Here is a 20,875-nt window from a genome sequence, read left to right as displayed (position 1 = left end):
TTCCAACCTAGAAATCTGTGATACTGTGATACTGTGATAAGTAAATGGGATACTAGATTTTTGTTAAAAGGGAATCAGTACCATATAAGTTTCAACAGTGTAAACATAAGCTCCCTTGCCTTTAAGTGTTCATCACTCATGAGAGATGAACTCACTTGTAACTTTCTGCAAGCACAGGAAATCAAAAAGAATCCAGTCTTCCATTTAAACCAAATTTAGTTACATGGATTCATACATTCTTGAGAGCCAGAAGGGGCCATTTTTGGTAACTTATTCTGACCTCTTGCATATCCTGGTCTTGAACTTCTGAATTAATTCCTGCTTTAAGACTAAAACCTCTGTCTGAACCAGAATATATACATATATATATATGTATGTATATATTGAAGAACTTGACCTCAACTGTTAATAAATTATTTTGATATAGGACAACCCTTATTTGGTTTATTTTTAATGTACAATATTGATAATGTGGATTTGTTTGATTTAATTTGAATGAATAAATCAAAGCTTTTGGTTGATTTGCTATTTTCACATTGGTTTAAAATAACAGTTTTTTGTTTGTGTGTTTTGTTTCATTTATTCCCTTTTTTAAACACTCCAGGAGAACTCAGTTCTGTGCCATCCTTTCAGAACAGAGGAAACAAGACCTTGATTTGGCATTAATTGTGGTACTAATCTGATTTAGTATTCCTATTTCTGTCTTCAAAGCTATCCCATTAAAACCTTTGGCTAGAACACTAGTCTTGATAATTCATAGTCGACTATTTTATAGAACAGAGTATTTTATCTTCTAATATGAATGTAATACAATATTTAGACTTGCAAATTTACTTTTGTCTGTTTTATTATAGTATATATTTAAAAATTCATTCTATTGCCTGGCTTACCAGATGAGGTACCTTATTAGACAGTTTGCCACTTCTATTTTTTACTTAGTAGTTCTCCATTTTTTGTAGCAGTAGAAGATTTATCAGCACGGTTTGTGTTTTATACTGCCTTCCAAGTCATTAATGAAAATCCTAAATAATCTGGAAGAACTACCAATCCCTACAGGACTGCACTAAACCCACGCATTCCTAGTGATTGAATCATAGAATGTGGACATCACGTTGGTCTGGAAAAGATCTAGGGCCAGTTGCTATGTAGCTTGGATGCTGTCTGTCTGCTCTAAAGGACACTAGTCTGAAGGTGTGAAGAATGTGTCTTTATCCATGCGACTTCATCTCTGGGCTAGGGATTAATGCCTTATCCTCTCTTGTTTAGCAGTACAGACACAGAAACGTTACACATTTTTAAATTAAAACTGAAGTATACATGTCCAGATACCACTCTTTTAAATCTGACTGCAAACCGGAGGAAACAAAAAATCAGAATTACCTTTCTGTGGAACCTGGTGTTTTCCTTTTAAAGCATAAATATCAGAGAGACATATCTGAAATTTTGGCTGCTCACTGAAGTTTTCCATCTGTATTGCTAACTTGCACACTGTATTTTGTCTTCAGCTATTGCAGAGCAAATCATTTCCTAAATATGATAACTGGGATCTGCAACAAACAGGCAGTGGTGGAAGTGTGGATGAACAAATCAGTGGAGATTGTGATGATGAAGACGGTTGTGGAGGATCAGGAAGTGGAGAAGTAAAAAGAGTCATGAAAATTACAGACTGTAAGTCCATGATTCTGTTTCCTTCATACATTTTAAGAGTGAATTTGACATATTTTCCACTAAGAAATACCGCTGAATTATCTTGAAACAGGTGTGGAAAAGTTGTCTGTATAATGTTTCCAAGATATACAGGAATAGGACTATAATTATAAGACTTCTATGAGGACGGTACGATGATAAGTATCAGTTTCATCATAGCATTTGTTAATGCATATTTGCATTATGTGGACTGACCTCAACACAGTATTTTATCCCATTAAAAGTCAATACAATGACATTTTTATGCGAGTTACTGATTTAGCATGAAAAGTATTGGAAGTTTCACACAGAAATTTTTTCTATTTTGTAATGGAACTATGGCAAAAAGCTAAGATTTAGCTGTGGTAGTTGAATTTCTTAGAGAACTATTGGAATCAATGTGCTGTAGCCCACTAAGCATCAGTGCCATTATTACTGCTTACACTTCTTTCTGCCTTGCTTACTTTTTTATTTTTTCCTGAACCACTTTTGTAAGAATTTTGTAAGAAGAATATTTGTAAGACCTTTGTTTATACATTTCAGTGACATAGAAATATGAGTATGAGCAATTGGGTTGAAGCACAAGTAAGTTGTCCGGTTCTCTGAAACAGTGCTATATTGTACATCTCTTACTTCTCTTCCAAGTGCAGAAATATAGGCAGAGATGATGGGAATAGATTCCTGCTATCATCAAAATTATATTTTTAAACACTCAGTACTAATAGATAAGAAGTAAAGGTTGTTGTTAATCCGTGAGTTTACCTATATTTACTGAATTTGAGTGTGCTCTGGGTTTCCGAGGACAGGTCTTTCTTGATTTGATAGTGAAGAGACAATTTAGAAATTCAGTCACAGAGAAGTCGTACTGCATGCTTGCCTAATTCTGATTTAAATAATTGGAGAAATGAGACTCTGAGCATTGTGGGCATGCATTAGCAGGTCAGTCTGCATTCAGCCTAAGATACTGTTGCACTGCTACCTAGTATATATATTTTCAAGGCCTGATGAAGTTTCTTTAGATGGAATGTTAAGAGGCACTTATTTCCTGAGAGTGCCTTCTTTGAACATATAAACTTGGAAAAAAAAGTTAGAGATCAAATACTTAAAAGCAGTTGTACTTTGGACTACTGGATATACTATATGTATTTGATAATGACACTCAGTGGTATGGACAAACTGTAAAATAGTCTTAGAAATGACCAGGGATATTAAACAAGTATTACATTGCAAAAATATTGAATGAATTGCACATTTTTTTACCTTCTGCATTTGATTTTTCTTCATATTAATATATTTAGTGTAATCTTTTCAAAATGTCAAAAAGATAGCTAATTAAACTTTGTATTCTCATTATTTTACATGCATCTCTGGGATTATAAACTATGTATTAGGCAAGTTTGCATTTAATGCTGTTTCATTCAAACCTTTTCTAAGACACTAGTAAACAAAAATATGAGTCCATACTGTTTAGTATTATGACTTTTGTATATTTTTTGATTTACGAGTAGCTTGAGTTACCTGTTGTGAACTATTAAAAGATTCCATGTAGTATGAATTTTGTTATAATATAGGTCATGAAAATCTTTTTCTTGGGAAATCACTTAAGTGTATACTTCAGATAACAAACTGGAGCTCAGATAATTCTTTTGCATCTCTGGGATATACAAGTAGGATTTTAGGAATTAAAAATGAAATTGAAAGTCCAAAAAAAGTAAAATAAGCCTATTTTAGTAAGCAAACAAAAATATATTTTCAAGATTAGTGAAGAACAAGAATGAAAACATTAAGAAATAAATATCATCACTATTTAATCTGGTGAAAATTTCTTAGCTTCAGATGACAGCTGCTGATTCCAAGCTAAAGCAGATCCTTAATTCCCTATTTCTAAATTGAAATGATAGATTTATGCTGCCTGTATTGATTACTGCTCTTTGTAAAGCATGACTAAATATCAGGCATGGTCAACCTGTTAGTTAGGTAGTTTGTTAGTTCTGATGCTTTTTGTGCTGAAGTAACAAATAGTTTAAATGTTGGAACATGAAGTCAACCTTTACCATTGCAGTTCACATGCAGAACACATACTCTTATTACAGTCATTTTGTCTTAAAAGAATGTAATGAACTCCAGCAACGAGATATTTACTTTATTTTCAAAGATAAACATTATAATTATTACTTAAAAATGCATTTATGATTTTTGAAGCTCAAAAAAGAATTATGACATAAAATGGAGAGTTATAGTTATTTCTTTTTAGCATGTCACATTAGTGGGTGAATAAGATTCTTTATGTGGTTTAGTAACATACACATTTTAACTGGATTCATTATGCACATGGAAAGTTTACTTTATATTCTTTTGATACATGCAGGCATACAGATGGTGTTATTTTTTTCCTTACCTAAGAAACTTTTCAGTCTTTTGCTTCTGGTTAACTTTTCATTTTTTCATAATCAGCCAGGAAAGGAAGGGAGATTGCTACGTATTTGGTATTATAGTAAAGTCTGGGGGCCTTATACAAAGCCAACTCTCCCCTTTGTTAGCTATTCCAAAGATGTTTGCCAAGGGGAACGATCCTGTTTCCAACAAATTCATAATCTAAATAAGCTGATAAATTATGATACAGAATTATCCCTTCTATGCACATTACTTTGTATAGAGGTAAAAAATGTAAAGGCAGATGTGTATCTGCCTTTTCTGAGACCATGTCATTGTCTTCTGAATGTGTATGATTCTCAGACCTGGGAAGAACAGAGAGGAAGGAGAAGATGTTTTTGCCAAGATAAAAATTTAGCAATTTTATGTGAACAGCCCCTGAAGTTGAAGATGACTTATTTTTCCATTCAGTATTACAGATGTAAGAAGTGTCTTCACTTAGTGTTGGAGAGTGTCAAATTTGTGATGACAAGCTTTAGACTTTGGAAGGCTAATGAAGAGATTTGTTATTTATGACTCAGAAATGATAGCCCTAGCATTATACCAGTGCTTAAAATATGTTGTATTTTGAAAATTTATTTTCATATCTAACAGCCATTCGGTGTTTCAAAGTCCTACAATTGCTCTGACTGCTTCATTCTTTGCAAGTAGCTTTAAAATACAGCAAATTGATGCCGTCCTTTGGAGGAATGGTACAAGCGATAGTGCACTTTAAATGTATAAAATAAACAGTAGTATAAAGTCTCGACACTTCATTTGATAGTTTTATTCTACCCTAACCAAGGAATTCCCACAGGACTATTTCATGTGTCACAATGAATTACCTCCACACACACACACACAAGAAAAAAAAAAAACAAAACCAAAAAACCTTCAGAATTCAAGAGGTAATAACGACAAATACTTATTACCTATATATTGATTTGAATCTATTTTCAAATAGCTGTGCAAGGAAGAGCTAATCCTGCTATCACTCCTCTGAGGTACTCAATATGCTTTATCAAAATTCTCATAGGACTTACACCAAGACCATTAATTTTCTGAAAAGTGCTGTACCACTGCTTTGTCTTTCTTCTTTGTTGTTTTAAAATTCAGTGCAGCTATTGCTTTACTACAGTTACAGCCATGCCCTAGTTCAGGGCTCATATATGTAAAATTATGCTTTGTGCTTATTGTATATACAGGCAAATCTTGCCTCCCAATTGTTTGATTTTTATCTCATCTGATATTCACCCTGTCTGAGGAAAAAAGTCTCCAAAATGTTTGATTTCTATGACTACTTAATTCATTGATAATTATTGTCTTGTTCAGATTATGCAATAGCGTGATAAAAGTTGGAAAAGGCTTTATGTTTTGACCTCCATATGAAAAGAGGGTACAATGATACACATAAACTAATCCATGTCTCTTATATGATTTTGTACTGCATTCTCAAGTTGCAGACACTTTTTCTCCTCTTTCACTTACTTCAGTATGGTCGGCTCCCTTCCCTTCCCTTCCCTTCCCTTCCCTTCCCTTCCCTTCCCTTCCCTTCCCTTCCCTTCCCTTCCCTTCCCTTCCCTTCCCTTCCCTTCCCTTCCCTTCCCTTCCCTTCCCTTCCCTTCCCTTCCCTTCCCTTCCCTTCCCTTCCCTTCCCTTCCCTTCCCTTCCCTTCCCTTCCCTTCCCTTCCCTTCCCTTCCCTTCCCTTCCCTTCCCTTCCCTTCCCTTCCCTTCCCTTCCCTTCCCTTCCCTTCCCTTCCCTTCCCTTCCCTTCCCTTCCCTTCCCTTCCCTTCCCTTCCCTTCCCTTCCCTTCCCTTCCCTTCCCTTCCCTTCCCTTCCCTTCCCTTCCCTTCCCTTCCCTTCCCTTCCCTTCCCTTCCCTTCCCTTCCCTTCCCTTCCCTTCCCTTCCCTTCCCTTCCCTTCCCTTCCCTTCCCTTCCCTTCCCTTCCCTTCCTTCCCTTCCCTTCCTTTCCCCAGTACAATGGCAACAGCAATAATGGTACCAGCCATTTGTACAGCTGTTTTTCTCAAGTGCTTCATCAGCCATTCTCATTCCTGTCCTGGAAGTACTGAAATCGACCAGTTACTGTTCACTGAACAAAATAACCGGGCTGAGTACAAATCTTAGCTACACTGTTTAACACATGATTTCACTGAGGTAATGTTCATTCAAGGTGCTTGACTGGGACACAAAAATTTTAGGCAGCAAAAGTAAATGTGACAAATTGACTGCATTTACCTAGATCTGTGTTTATTATAAGAAATCCATCTGTCATTAATTAGGTAGGGTTTAAATGAATCATCACAACACTAGATTGAGATAGATTCACTGTAAAATTTTAATCTGAAGAATGAGGATTTACAGTCTGATGTGGAAGTGATATACAACCACACAGAATGTCAAACATGAAATGAAGAGACTCTAGATGATTATTAAACATCTAAACAATAGAGATCTTTAATCATAAAACATAAACTTAATCTATATTTTAACTCATATGGATGCAGATTTAAGAATATATGTATACAAATTATATAGGTTTCAACATTCTTATTAGGAATAATTGCTTTAATGATCTGACTTTTGGAGAATGGCTTATCCAAAAGTATTTTTTAGGGTTTTCTATTTGCAAAGTCCAATCTGAATCTGATGATTTACTTCAAAATATTTCAGTGCTTCTGTCACAGATATTTAACAATAAACTTGTTATTGTCTGGTGTCTTTGAATGCATCTTTATCCCAGTATATTGGAAGAACAATATCTTTGTTTCAGAAAGTAAGTCATATTAAAGTAGTAGCAATATCATCCGCTAGCATCTTTTGCACAGGTCACAGGTCACTTTCCTTAAATATTTATTGTCCAATTAAAAAAAGAAGACAAAAGCTAATAAGTAGGTAACTCTGAAAGTTACACTTCCAGTCTTAAATTGTCAACATGGTGTCATATAACACAGTGAATCCGTTCCTTTGTTTTCTGGACAATCTGTTCTGCTATTTCTACCCCTTTCACCATCCTCAGTTCTGAAAATAAAGCAGTGCTGTGGTCCAAACCATCATGAAAGCAGTGTGGTGAAGGGCTTCTCAGTAGATTTCTGCTGTCTCTGAGTGTCTTGGGATTCAAAGATTTACGATTAATGGTATTCACCAGATAGTGAAAGCACTAAAATCTCTGTTATGATGTTTGCCATCTGTTACATTGTTTTAAAGTCTAATCTGCATTCTCAATTACTTCAGTAAAGGAAGAGCACCTTTATGCCTAAGTAGGGTTTCAGGTTTTATTTTTTTAATACACAACAGTATTCTTCTTAATCCCCTACTGTTAATGTGAAATGTTCTTATTCAGATTTTACATTGTGTTTTATGGAATGAGTATGATTAACCATTTATTGTTTAGCTAGAAGAACTGATATTTAACAATAGTTCTTGTTTTATGTTAATGGGATTGAAATGCATTTTAACCTAATGGCATTTAATGGCATTTTAACCTTATGAAATTCTCCAGTAGTTGACTTTGTTTATTCCCTGTCTAATAATTCTGTTGATAGTTGGTGGATTATCTTTGAGAGAATGTTTAAAAGATGATGGTGGAGGAGGATCAGAAAGATGAGGGATCTTACGGAACAATCCATTCCATTTTGAAATGCAAGAAGAGAGTACATTGCCCCCCTTGTAGCACCCACTGTGACTTCTCCATTAATTCCAGGCAAAAACATACTTTCACACAGAAGCGTTTTTACCCTCATGTAAATCGACTACCATTCAGAATCAATTTTACAGTCCACAGTGGGAGTCTTGGCATTGTAGTCACTGTCATGTCTGTTCTGAGCAAGGACTGTATCTGTAACTGCCTTTCTGGTGAAACAAGCAAACAGTGTATTACTTCTTCATTCAGTATGTTACTTGTTAGTTCAAACAGCCCAAGGTTGTCTACATATCTGGAAGACCAGAATTTAGGTTGTTCTATTTTCCCCTCTCTGACCAAGGAAACAGCCTGAAGGGTGCTCCAGTTGGTGTGAAGGAAAATTTAGAAGTGAATGAATCCATAGAAAGGAGTGAGCATTCTTTCCTGCCCTGTTAATTGGAACCCCACTATTTTCCAGATTGATAATTTTTTTTTACTGCTTTTACTGCTCCAGTACCACATAAAGTGAATATCTCCAGGATGACGACTTTATTCTTATATAGCCCATTAGTTTAAAAGTAGTTCAGATGATACACAAGCTACATCATACCTTGACCACACAATATAATTTTCTGTATTTCTCTGACTATTCCAAAAAGGAGCTCCTGAAGAGCTGTAACCTTCACAAGGAGAATTCAGAACACAAAGGACATAATAGAGCATATCCTCTATGCTCTTATTTCAGAAAGCATAAAGCAGGAAGCATTTTTTTGGAAAGCTACTAAAAACTGAGAAGTAGTAAGGCTGAATTTGTTCAAGAGGCAGGTAGTTGAACACTAACAGTAACTCTTCCGTAAGTGTGGCACTGGCTACTTTCCTTCTGCTGCAGAAAGCCTTCAGGCCACTCTCTATCCAGACAAATAGTTATAGCAACTATTAGCTTATTCCTTTTCCTCAGGAAATGTAGAAGAATAAATAAGGAAGCAATGTATGTTGGTACTTTGCTGGAAAGTTTGTCTCTTTACTGGTAACTCTGAATATGAATATTAAGACATGGGTTGCAGTGAAATAATATGTGCAGTAAAAGGCTCCAATTTTCTGGTAACTTCAGAATTAGTGGTATTTTTATAGGGTAAAATATAACCTCATGTTATTAATGCAGGTAATTTGTAATAATTACACTGCTCTGATGTGCTGTGTTTTAGACCAGTGAGTACACTTGTTAAATGCTTTTTGATAACTTAGAGCCTTTGAAAAGTAATTGTGCTTTTTTGTTTGCATTTGTGGTAGTTCGTCATGATTTAATCTTCCTACTGAGTATAACATATCAATACCAGACAATGCACTGTTGAAATGTACAAGATTTTGCATTAGCTGACTTTATTTCAGCCTGTGTGAATTCCCTCAGCAAATTTTACATAACCCTTCCCTTTATTTGTTTTTGAAGTAATGATCCAAGTTGACAGCTCAGCTTTAATCCATTAATCAAGTTAAATTCATTACACAAGATGTACAGATGTTGACTCCTGACAAATGATTGTGTTCAAGTGGGAGAGTTGATACTCTTTAAATAGGAAGCAATTCAGAATTGAAATCACAGAATCATAGAATATCCTGAGTTTGTAGGGACCGACAAGGATCATGCAGTCCAACTCCTGGCTCCACACAGGACCACCCAAAAATCAGACCATATGACTGAGAGCGCTGTCCAAATGGTTCCTGAACTCCAGCAGGCTTGGTGCCTCTTCCCTGGGGAGCCTGTTCAGGGCCCGACCTCCCTCTGGGTGCAGAACCTTTCCCTGACACCCAGCCTGACCCTCCCCTGTCCCAGCTCCATGCCGTTCCCTCGGGTCCTGTCGCTGTCCCCAGAGAGCAGAGCTCAGCGCCTGCCCCTCCGCTCCCCTCGTGAGGGAGCTGCAGGCCGCCATGAGGCCTCCCCTCAGCCTGCTCTGCTCGGGGCTGAGCAAACCAAGGGACCTAGCTGCTCCTCATGAATCTTCCCCTCCAGACCATCTTTGGCTTCTTTTCACTATCTTTGTTGCCCTCCTTTGGACACTCTCTGATAGTTTTATATCTTTCTTATATTGTGTCACCCAAAACTGTAAGCACTGCTTGAAGTGAGGCCACACCTGCACAGAGTACTGCAGGAGTGGGAAATGTCATCATTTGGTTTTCCCAATGGATAATATGAACATGTCAGTACACCTTTTAGTAAAATAAAATGCAAGGAAGTTATCTTTTAATTTATCTCAGTTTTCACATGATATTTCAAATGGAATTGCTTTGTTCTTTCATGACTTCATGTCTATACATTCAATGGATTTACCTGTGCAAACTTCATAGACTGGTGGTGGGCTGTACGTAGTCCACAAGTGAGATTTTATCATGGAAATCACTGGAACTTGGGTATCACTGTGGCTTTTTTTATGCTTCAATAATTTATATAATGTGTATTTCTGTGCCAACACTTGTATCATGCATACAGAAAAATCTTTGAACTTCATATATGTTGACAATATGTGTCTTCTTTCTGAAATAAAATACTGATTTAGTGAAATGTAAATTTTTCACAGGAATGTACTGATTACAGTAAATCCTTCTCTTCAAAAGACTTTCAGTTCCTGAAAGACAAGGGAAAGTGAGAGAGAAGAGATTTATGGCAGTTTTACTGTGGCAAGGAAGGATGAGATAACAATAGCCTTCCAGTTAATATTAACCTATGATGACTTTATTGATGTATTATGTAATATGATTACACTTGTGTTATTTACTAATCCAATTCCTTTAAATGAGCCAGTGGAAAACTGATTAAGGTTAGTCCTTCAAAAAGCAGCATAGAATCACAGAATGGCCAAGGTTGGAAGGGATCTCTGAAGATCTAGTCCAACCCCCCTGCTGAGACGGATCACCTAGAGCACATTGAGCAGGATGGCATCCAGGTGAGTTTTGAATATCTCCAGAGAAGGAGAATCCACAACCTCTCTGGGCAATCTGTCCCAGTGCTCTGTCTCCCTCACAGTAAAGAAGAGCTTCCTTATATTGAGCCAGAACTTCCTGTGCTTCAGTTTGTGCCTGTTGCCTCTCGTCCTCTAGCTGGGCACAACTGAAAAGAGACTGGCTCCATCCTTTCAACACCCTCCCCTCAGATATTTATACACATTGATGAGGTCTCCCTTCAGTTTTCTCTTTTCCAGGCTAAATAGGCCCAGTTCTCTCAGCCTGTCCTCATACGACAGGTGCTCCAGTCCTCTAATCTTAGTAGCCCTCCTCTGAACTCGCTCCAGTACTGCTATGTCTCTCTTGTAGTGGGGAGCCCAGAAATGGACACAATACTCCAGGTATGGCCTCACCAAGGCTGAGTAGAGTGGGAGGATCTTGACCTGCTGGCAACACTCTTCTGAATGCACCCCACGATACCATTGGCCTCCTTGGCCGCAAGGGCACATTGCTGACTCATGGTCAGCCTGCTGTCCACCAGGACTCCTGTCCACCAGGACTCCCAGGTCTCTCTCTGCAAAGCTGGCCTCCAGCAGGTCACACACACACACACACACACACACAGACACACACACATACAGACACACACACACACACACACACACACACACACTCTGCCTGTACTGGTGCTTCAGGTTATTCTTCCCTACATTCAGGACCCTGCACTTGCCCTTGTTGAACTTCATGAGGTTCCTCTCAGCCCATTCCTCCAGCCTGTCAAGGTCCCTCTGAATGGCAGCACAGCCCTCTGCGGTATCAGCCACTCCTCTGAGCTTTGTGTCATCAGCAAACTTGCTGAGGGTGCACTCCATTCCATTGTCCAGGTTATTGGTGAATAACTTGAACAACACTGGATCCATTACTGTCCACTGGGGACACCACTAGCTACAGGCCTACAACTAGATTCTGCACCACTAAGCATAACCCTCTGAGCTCTGCCATCCTGACAACTGCCAATCCACCTCACTGTCCACATATCTAGGCCACAATCCTGAGCTTGTCTATGAGGATGTTATGGGAGACAGTGTCAAAAGCCTTGCTGAAGGCCTTGCTCAAGGTCTACCTCAAGGTACACCAAATCCACTGCTCTCCCCTCATCTACCCAGCTAGTCACCTCATCATAGAAGGCTATGCCCAAGCAGCTTGTGCCCAAGTACACTGTCTCCCATCTTTACTTATTATAATGCTGTCTCACTCTGGTCCAAAGACTCTTTGGTTTGGATAGATGAGGGAAAACAGAAGGGAGATAATAATCAGGCTGTTTCTACAGCTGTGGTTAAAGTCATTCAGCTAGTATGTTGGGTGGAAATTGAACAACCACTTCACTAGTGTCTGATGGGAATTTAGGACTTTGTTTTCATGATTTTTTAATTTTTTTTTTACTGTGTATCTGAGATATGCAAAAACAAGTCAAGATACACTGCTTGTTTATGCAAAGTCTGGCCAATTGCAAAATATTATGGTACTATGGGTAATACCTGTTACATTTTGAATAAATTCTGCTCAGGTTCTTTCTGAAGTCAGTAAGCATCATTTCACTGACTTCATAGGAGCTTGTATTTTCCTGAGAAAACACATACTGACTTTAGCAGGAGTTCTAACATTATTTCACTGAATCATATTTGTTATTATTTGTAACCTGTTTTTTTAAAAAGTAGTTTATTATAATGTATTATGGATCTGAAAAGAATAATTTTTATGACTCTTGGGATCACTGTATCATAGAATCATAGAATAGTTTGGGTTGGAAGGGACCTCAAAAATCATCTAATGCCATCCTGCCCTGCCATGGGCAGGGACACCTCCCACTAGACCAGGTTGCCCAAAACTTCATCCAACCTGACCTTGAACTCTTCCAGAAATGGGGCATCCACAGCTTCTCTGGGCAGCCTGTCCTAGTGCCTCACCACCGTCTGAGAAAATATTTTTTTCCTTGTATCTTTTCTAACCCTAGCCTCTTTTAGTTTAAAGCCATTCCCCCTTGTCCTAACACTACAATCCATGACAAAGAGTTCCTCCCCAACTTTCTCGTAACTCCCTTTAGGTATTGGAAAGCTGCTATAAGGTCTCCCCAGAGCCTTCCTTCTCCAGGCTGAACAACCCCAACTCCCTCAGCCTGTTTTTGTAGGAGAGGTGGTCCAGCCCTCTGATCATCCTTGGGGCCCTCCTCTGGACTTGTTCTAATATTTCCATGTCTGTCTTGCGCTGGAGACCCCAGAGCAGAATGCAGAATTCCAGGTAGGGTCTTACGAGAGCAGAGTAGATAGATGGTCTCACAGGTCACCTCCCTCAACCTGTGATGTGTTAAGGGGTAATGAACTTTTGCAGGACCTAAACCCCCTTGCGTTCCAGCTTTTCCTTGGATATTAGAGGGGCTGGGCTTAAATTCTGAGTGATGCCCAATTTGGCAATATAAGTCCAGTCCCATTCAATATATTAAATCATCATGATCATGGATGCACAAATAGCACAATATTGCAGTACTATAAGTCTGGTTGCACTAATTATATTGAATTATCATGATCACAGATGCACAAATAGCACAATACACTTTCCGTTTAGTAAATGGCTGGTGTGGTTTATTGAAGCAACAGGATTACAAGTTGTTTTGGATTCACAGTGTTACTGGATTCACACTGTCTGCAAAGCACATGCAAATACAAAGAATATGACAAACACAACCAACTACACATGTGCTAACTTATGAAACAACTCTATAGAGAATGCTAGGTTTCCCAGGGAACCACTTGGTATAACCAATAGTTCGAATCTCACCCCATAGGTGTCCATTTGGGGGGGGGGGGGGGGAAGCTCAGCTCAGCTCATTGACTGATCCCAGAATTCAGCGATCTCCTTCCAACTTGTCTGTGATGGTTTCTTCCCTGACATTTTCTCCTCTTGAGCCATTTTTATACTATTTTCTTACTTTTAGGTGGAACTTGAGTGACTCTAGTCATACCTGTCTTTGTTGTGATTGGTATATTTTTTTCTTGCTTTTGTTTTAAAGGTATAGGCGCAGAGAAATTCAGAGTGCATACTCGGTGAGGGGTGGTCTCACCTTGGAGGCGGGTAGCCTTTGTGGTGTGTTTTGGCATTATAATGAGATTATAATGAGCAAATTTCACCCAGAGGACATGATTTGGTTATCAGTTAGACTCAGGGCTGACCATGCAGTCTATCAGTTCCATAGTACCGTCAGGTTCCCCTTGCCTACAGTGATAGCAAAGAGCCTGGCCGCTGTGTCTTCACTCCACTCTATACTGTACTATATCTCTTAGAGTCCCTGTACTATATCTCTTAGAGTCAGCACACCAAGCTCCCTTGCTGTTATCAATACCTAAGGTTGCAGGTTTTGTCACCAAAGGGACTGTCATGGAACAGATTCCTTGCATATCTGATGCACCACACCCTGGAATTTTCCTCAATGTTGAACATTCTTTTAAGATGTGGACATACATTTAGCCTCAATAAGTCACCTCCAGCAATTATTATGCAGTCCTCAATAGGGTTGACTTTCTGGGCAGCAAGCACACATTGCCGCCTCATGTTGAGCTTCTCATCAACCAGCACACACAGGTCCTTCTTATCAGGGCTGCTTTCAATCCATTCTCTGCCCAGACTATGTTTGTGCTTTTGGGATTGCCCCACCTCAGATGCAGAACATTGCACTTGGCCTTGTTGAACTTCATGAGGTTTGCTCAGGTCCACCTCTCTGTCCTTCTGGATGGCATCTGATCCCTCCAGCATGTCAACCACACACACATCTTGGTGTAATCTCCAAACTTGCTGAGGGCACGCTCAATCCCACAGTCCATGTCACTGACAAATATGTTAATGCTGGTCCCAATACTGACCCCTGAGGAGCACTGCTCATCACTGATCTCCACTTGGACGTTGAGCCTGTGACCACAACTCTTTGAGTGCGACCATCCAGTCAATTCCTTTCCCACCAAGTGGTCCATCCATCAAATCCATGTCTCTCCAATTTAGAGACACGAATATTATGGGGGACAATGTCAAATGATTTGCACAAGTCCAGGTAGATGATGTCAGTTGCCCTCTCCCTATCCACCAATGCTGTAACCCCATTGTAGAAGGCCACCAGATTTTTCAGGCATGATCTGCCTTTAGTGAAGCCATGTTGGCTGTCACCAATCACCTCCTTATTTTCCATGTGTCTTAGCATAGATTTCAGGAGGAACTGCTCCATGGTCTTTCCAGGCACAGACGTGAGTCTGACTGCCCTGTAGTTCCCTGAGCCTTCATTTTTTCCCCATTTAAAATTGGGTTTCTGTTTCCCGTCTTCCAGTCAGTGGGAAGTTCACTGGACTGTCATGACTTCTCAAATATGATGGATAGTGGCTTAGCAGTTTCATCCGCCATTTCCTTCAGGACCCGTGGTTGCATATCATCAGGTCCCATGGACTTGTGCACCTTGGGTTCCATAAATAGTCTTGAAACTGATCTTCTACACTGGGCAGTTCATCATTTTTCCAGTCCCTGCCTTTGCCTTTTGGGGCCTGGGCCATGTTGCTAGAGCTCATGTCAGTGAAGTCTGAGGCAAAATAGTCATTGAGTACCTCAGCCTTCTCCATATCCTGGGTGACCAGGTTTCCCAACCTGTATCCAAAACATCTTTATTGTTCTACTAAGTTCTTCCACAAATTCAGTGAAGTAAAATTTATATTATTTCCCTTGTACAAAATAAAAATGAGCATGAGGTTTCTCACAAAAATGTTTACATATATAACATTTAATTTATAGATATTTTAAATATATATTTGTTCTATACAAATAAAAATATTCATAGATTTATTCTATATTTTAATTTAATTTTCTATGGGAAAATAAAACAAAATGAACAAACAAACAAAAACACACACAAAAACCAGACCAGTGTCCCACAGTTGATATTTCATTTCTCGTACTTTCTGTGATAGCTTTTATGATCTGTTTTTTATGTCTCTTTTACTCCTCTATTGTGTTTCTACTTTACTGACATAAAGCCTCAAAGAAAATGTCTCAAGGAAGAAGCTTTTTTTTTTTTTTTGGTGGAAATTGACTCTTCTTATTACTTTGAGGGAAAGGAAATAAAAAGCTAGCCTCTATGAATTTTGAAAGGATCATCATATTATAGTACCATTTCCCTCATCTGTGCAGTTACCTACTTTAATGTTACAATAAAAGCTCTACATTCTTACCACCCAAAATCTAAATATGAATGTTGGATGATAGCTATACATTACTGTTCATTTCTGTTTTCCTCAGCATTTAATCTTACTTTAAGCATAATAGATATAGGCACAGGATTTTTCTTACTTCATACTAGCCATTGGTAATGTAAATATCTATGCCTGAATTTAGCTTTCTTTTATTGTCACTGGAAAGGAATAGACAAACACTTTTTGTCTGCTTATGAGAATCTGTTTCATTCTCAAAACTGTGAATCACATCAGACCTTTGTCTTTCAATCTATTTTTGAACAGGTTGCAACCATGATAAATGTCACGTCTGTATAATCAAAGATAGTTTATAATGAAAAGTAGTCCCTCTGCATGGCATGTATGTCTCCAGTCTTTACTATATTTGTTTAAAAAAACAAAGTATATGATCTGGAGAGTTTCTTTTGCAACCTGTGCAGACTTAGATTAATTTCATATTTGTGTCTTCCATTATTACAAATTACAAATCCAATGCCTTGAATAATCTGTTTATTGATAATTCATGTTCAGATCATTTTTAACTTTTTAAATAAGAGAGAATTAATCAATTTTTGTTTGTCACACAAACTTAGTATTTTTTTTTTTTTAGAAACAACATGAGATAGGAATATGCAAGACCTAGTTCTTAAAATTTGCAAAAGGTGTGTAATTATCAAACAAAAATTCCGCAAAAGTTTCCCAAAGAAGGTTGAATCTACTCTATAGTCATACTTATGGCTTACATATTCCAAAGCAATGTATCCACAGGGCAGCAACTGAGTTTCCTTTTTCTTCTGTTCTTTTAAAGGGAAGTGGCTAGAAGTCAGTATAATTCCAATCGGACCTACGAATTTGATGCCTGCTTGCTAGAATTAGTCTTCTAACAGGCCTGAGAACTGTTTTCTACTTTCTGGGAGGAAATGCAGAGAAAGAGTGTTGTCTGTGTCCTGATCCTCTGGGAGGATTTCCCCTCTAGATCAGACACCTAATTGTAGGGGTGGAACTCAGTTGCCTAGACATGCTGTCATTTTTACAGATCATTTCACAAATCTGTTTCGGTATGTGCTGAATAGCTCACTGGTTTCTTTTAACTGTATGAACTGTGTCTCCAGCAACAGTAGCTAGCTCACATTAAACCCTGTATTGTAGACAACTACATTTAGGTAACTGAATCTGAAGATAAATTCCACTTTTTGTGTTTTCAATGGTTGGCTAAGTAGTACAACGCTCTGCCAGATGTTGGCCAGTAACAGTGAGAGTAGACATGTTAAACATGAGTCATTTTTCAAACTTGGAGTCCCATTAGCAGATTCTGCTTAGGGCCAGTGGAGGTGATTAAGGAAGAAAATATTTCCTGCTTCATTGTGATTTACCCAGTTGGAGGCATAGAGGGTTATGCCACAGCTCAATAGACACAAACTTCATTAAATACATCCTTTGTGGCACCATATAGTCACTAGTATTTTTTATGTCAAATCCATTAGGTCTCTAAAACATATCTTTTCTCCCATTTGGCTTCCTTTGTCAGCCATGTGTTGTATACAGTCATCCCTAGGTAACTGCTTTTATTGCACAACCTTAAAGTAAGGGCTCCCTGAGTAGCTGGTACATTTCTCATTCAGACGTGATTTGGAATTATGAATGTTGTGAGCATGGACAAACCATACGTAAAGTTGTGCCAGGCTTCAGGGAAGGGCACCAAGCCCTTTTTAAATTTAATTATCAATAATGCCCTTAGGCATTATGGGCATGAATCAATCAATGCCATTGTAATTCAGGGCCAAAATGTGCCTGAGATCCAACCTAGAAGAGCAAAACTTTAGCCTTAATAAAAGGTCATAGACTGAGATGGAAACCCTAAGAATAAAAAAACTGGAGGCAAATAAAAGAATTTCTTGAGGAACAAGTATGACTAGAATGTCTGAATGGGAACAAGTATGAGTTGAGAAAGATGTATGAGAAATAGGCAGAAACTTCCTTCTTCACTACTTCTATTGTGTCTATTCTACCATTTCTTAAGTTTGTAGGCTTGAATAGAAATGCTGATGTATATACGACTCCATTTCCAAGACAAAAGGGTGGATCCTGTGACCAGCTTTTGTATGTGAGAAACACAGTATATGACACTTACACAGGTGGTAGTGATATAGAAAGTATAACACCATTAAGAGTGTTTTACAGATTGCAATGGTGACATTTGGAAAATATGTCAGTCTTCAGACAGCATGGAGACAGCTGCCTGTTAAAAATGACCATTTCTGAAATGCTGGGAAGCAAAATCAGAAAAATACAGTTGTTTACAAAGGAAGAAGCTACATATGAACTAAATAATTGCCTAATAATCACTTTGTACATACTTTGTGGATACGTTACATAGACAAATTCAGTCATTAGGAAAAAAGAAAGAGAAAGAAAGAAAAAGAAAGGAAGAAAGGAAGAAAGGAAGAAAGGAGGAAAGAAGGAAGGAAGGAAGAAAGAAAGGAAGGAAGGAAGGAAAGAGAAAAAACGAAAGGAAGAAAGGAAGGAGGAACTATTAATTAAGGTGAAGGTTTCCTAATCAAATTGTTCAGCAAAAGCTAGTTATAGACAAAAATATTGATTATACATTGTGACTTGCAGAAGTACTTGAGATTTATTAAAACATATATTGTTTGCTAAATGTTGGCTATTTAAAAGTGCAGATCAGGGAATTTATATTCAATAATTAAACATGCGTGCTCATATATTTAAATGAAGATAGTAAAAAACATTGATAGGTTTCCAGTTTATGTTGTGCTAGTCTCTCTCTTTCAAGACTGAGACACACAAGACACTTTGACAAACCTTAAATATAGGTAAACTAAGAGCATCGACTCCTGTTTTACAAACTGATTTAGTTAATAAGATAGTTTCTGCTGATCACTTTGCACCTCCTCTGGAGCTGTGTCTCCTCTAGCCAAAATAGTGGAACTATGCAAGATACTGGAAATCAACCAAAACAAATTGGAGACCAACACTTTAAGGCAAACCAAATATACTTCTGCTGTACATGAATATAGCTATGTTAGGTTGACCTTGGCTGACTGCCAGATACCCACCCAGATGCCCTCTCATGCCTCCTCTTGAAGAGTTGATTTAAAAAAAAAAATATCTTGTGGACTGAGATAAAGACAAGAACATCACTTAACAGTTACCATCACAGGCAAAAAAGATTTGACTTGGGGAAAATTAATTAAACTTATTGCCAATTAAAATAGAGCAGGATGGTAAGAAACAAAGACAAAAACTAAAACATTTCCCCCACACATCCCCCTTTCCCATGTTCAACTTCATTCTTTCATTCCTGACTCCTGTACCTCCTCTCCCAGGCAGTTCAGGGGGGATCAGGAATAGGGGGTTGTGATCAGATCATAATACTTTATCTCTGCCATTCCTTTATTTACATTTTGCCCTGCTCCAGCATGGTCTCTCTCATTGGGCTGCTGTCCTTCAAGAAGTGCTCTAGCGTGGGTCTTCTCCATCTGGTACAGTTCCTTTGGGGAACACCCACCCAGTTCAGTGTGGGATCCTCCACGGGCTGCAGGAATTTCTGCTCCAGCTCCTGATGCACCTCCTCCCTCTCCTTATTCTCTGACCTTGAAATTCACAGGGGTTTTGTCTTCCTCACACTGCCAGGCAATGATTTTTGCTTTCTTAAATCTGCTACCCCAGAGGCACCACCATCTTTTCTGCTGGGCCCAGACATGCCCTGCATTGGGGCTGTTGGAGCTGGCTGGAAACAGCTGTTAAATGTTTCTATTAAATATAAGTCATAACAGAAAGTGTTTAGAGAGATGGATTCAAAAAGAGATAATAATCAGTTTCAAGTGTTTTTTTTTGTTTTGTTTTGGTTTGTTTTGTTTTGGTAGTCCTATATGTTGCCTTTACCTCTCTTTTTTCTTGCTCTCCCTTTTTCTAATTAACTATCATTTCTCATCTTATGTCAAGTGATACAATTATAAAGCTGTTATTTGGAATACTAATAGCCCTCGAAGCAGTTGCCTCATACGTAAACTCTCATGCCCAAATGGCCACTTATCAAACCACTGGATTTAAATTTCTCATCATTCATTATTGTTTCAATTGGTCTAAGCAGAATAATTGAAGAAGAGGTGTTTTATTATTTCAGTTCTTTAAGCTTGTTTTTTAGCTTATGCTTTTAATGGAGATGCTCTTTCACAGCGAGATGGCTATTAATTCTTCTGTATGCCAGAAGATGCCACTGTAGCACTCACTGACAAACAGGAAAGAATGATGGCAGGGGTGAAGAGTATGAATATTATCAGGTGCAGCATCTGATTGATTCCTCCTGAGAAGATATTATTGGGAGTATCCTAAAAGTCAAGGCTCTTAATTTTGTTGGAGAATGAGATTTTGAAATATATATATATATATACATATATACATATATATATATATTTTTTTTTTCAGAAAAGAAAAGCATCTGGAGTTCAGGCATTAAAGGGAATAGTTATTTTTTGGTGTAATTTTATTAACTGAAATCCTAGTACAGTATTTACCAACATAGGTGTGTATGTGAACAACATTGTAGCAAACATCAGTGTAAGTAAATGTTCTTTCTCAAAAGGGTTTTTCTAGAAAGGATTTCCCCTCTGTTTAATGTACTGTATAAATCACTTAAAAAAAGTCTCTCCTTAGGTTTCTATTTCATTTTCTTCTACACCCAGCTAATCGCAGAGAGGTTCAATATCATCTATCTACAGTGGTGTCATGGTTCCTTTTTTTTAATCTTTTTTTCAAAAAATGCTGGTAGTGAGCAGTCCATCACTAGCTTTAGAAACTATGCTTTTCCCCAGGTAATAAATAAACAGGCCAGCCAAAAAACAAAACAAAACAAAACAAAAAAACACACAAACTTCCCCCAAAGATCTATCAAAAAAAGATGCTATTTTATTTTATTTTATTTTATTTTATT

At 38.0% G+C, this 20,875-nt stretch overlaps 1 protein-coding gene across 27 annotated transcripts in view; it reads left to right on the top strand.

The window, feature by feature from the left end:
• Positions 1 to 20,875, top strand: part of GPC5 (glypican 5) — a 765,123-nt gene that overhangs the window by 421,057 nt on the left and 323,191 nt on the right. For 20 of the 27 annotated variants that reach the window (XR_013945420.1, XR_013945421.1, XR_013945422.1 and 17 more), the window contains one exon: positions 1,506 to 1,668. The exons of 4 other annotated variants lie outside the window; for them this stretch is intronic. Coding sequence is in view for 18 of the 23 variants with exons in the window: in XM_080577273.1 (XP_080433399.1) it covers positions 1,506 to 1,668 (163 nt within the window). In the remaining 5 variants the exon portion in view is untranslated. Of the gene's footprint in view, positions 1 to 604; positions 672 to 1,505; positions 1,669 to 20,875 lie in introns of those variants that run through there. 3 more of the 27 variants (XR_013945425.1, XM_080577260.1, XR_013945424.1) reach the window with 3 other exon arrangements.

The sequence above is a fragment of the Anser brachyrhynchus genome, assembly GCF_964034855.1.
Source record: "Anser brachyrhynchus genome assembly, chromosome: 1".
Lineage (NCBI taxonomy): Eukaryota > Metazoa > Chordata > Aves > Anseriformes > Anatidae > Anser > Anser brachyrhynchus.
Note: the sequence above shows the minus strand (reverse complement) of the source record. Positions and strands in the feature narration are given on the sequence as shown.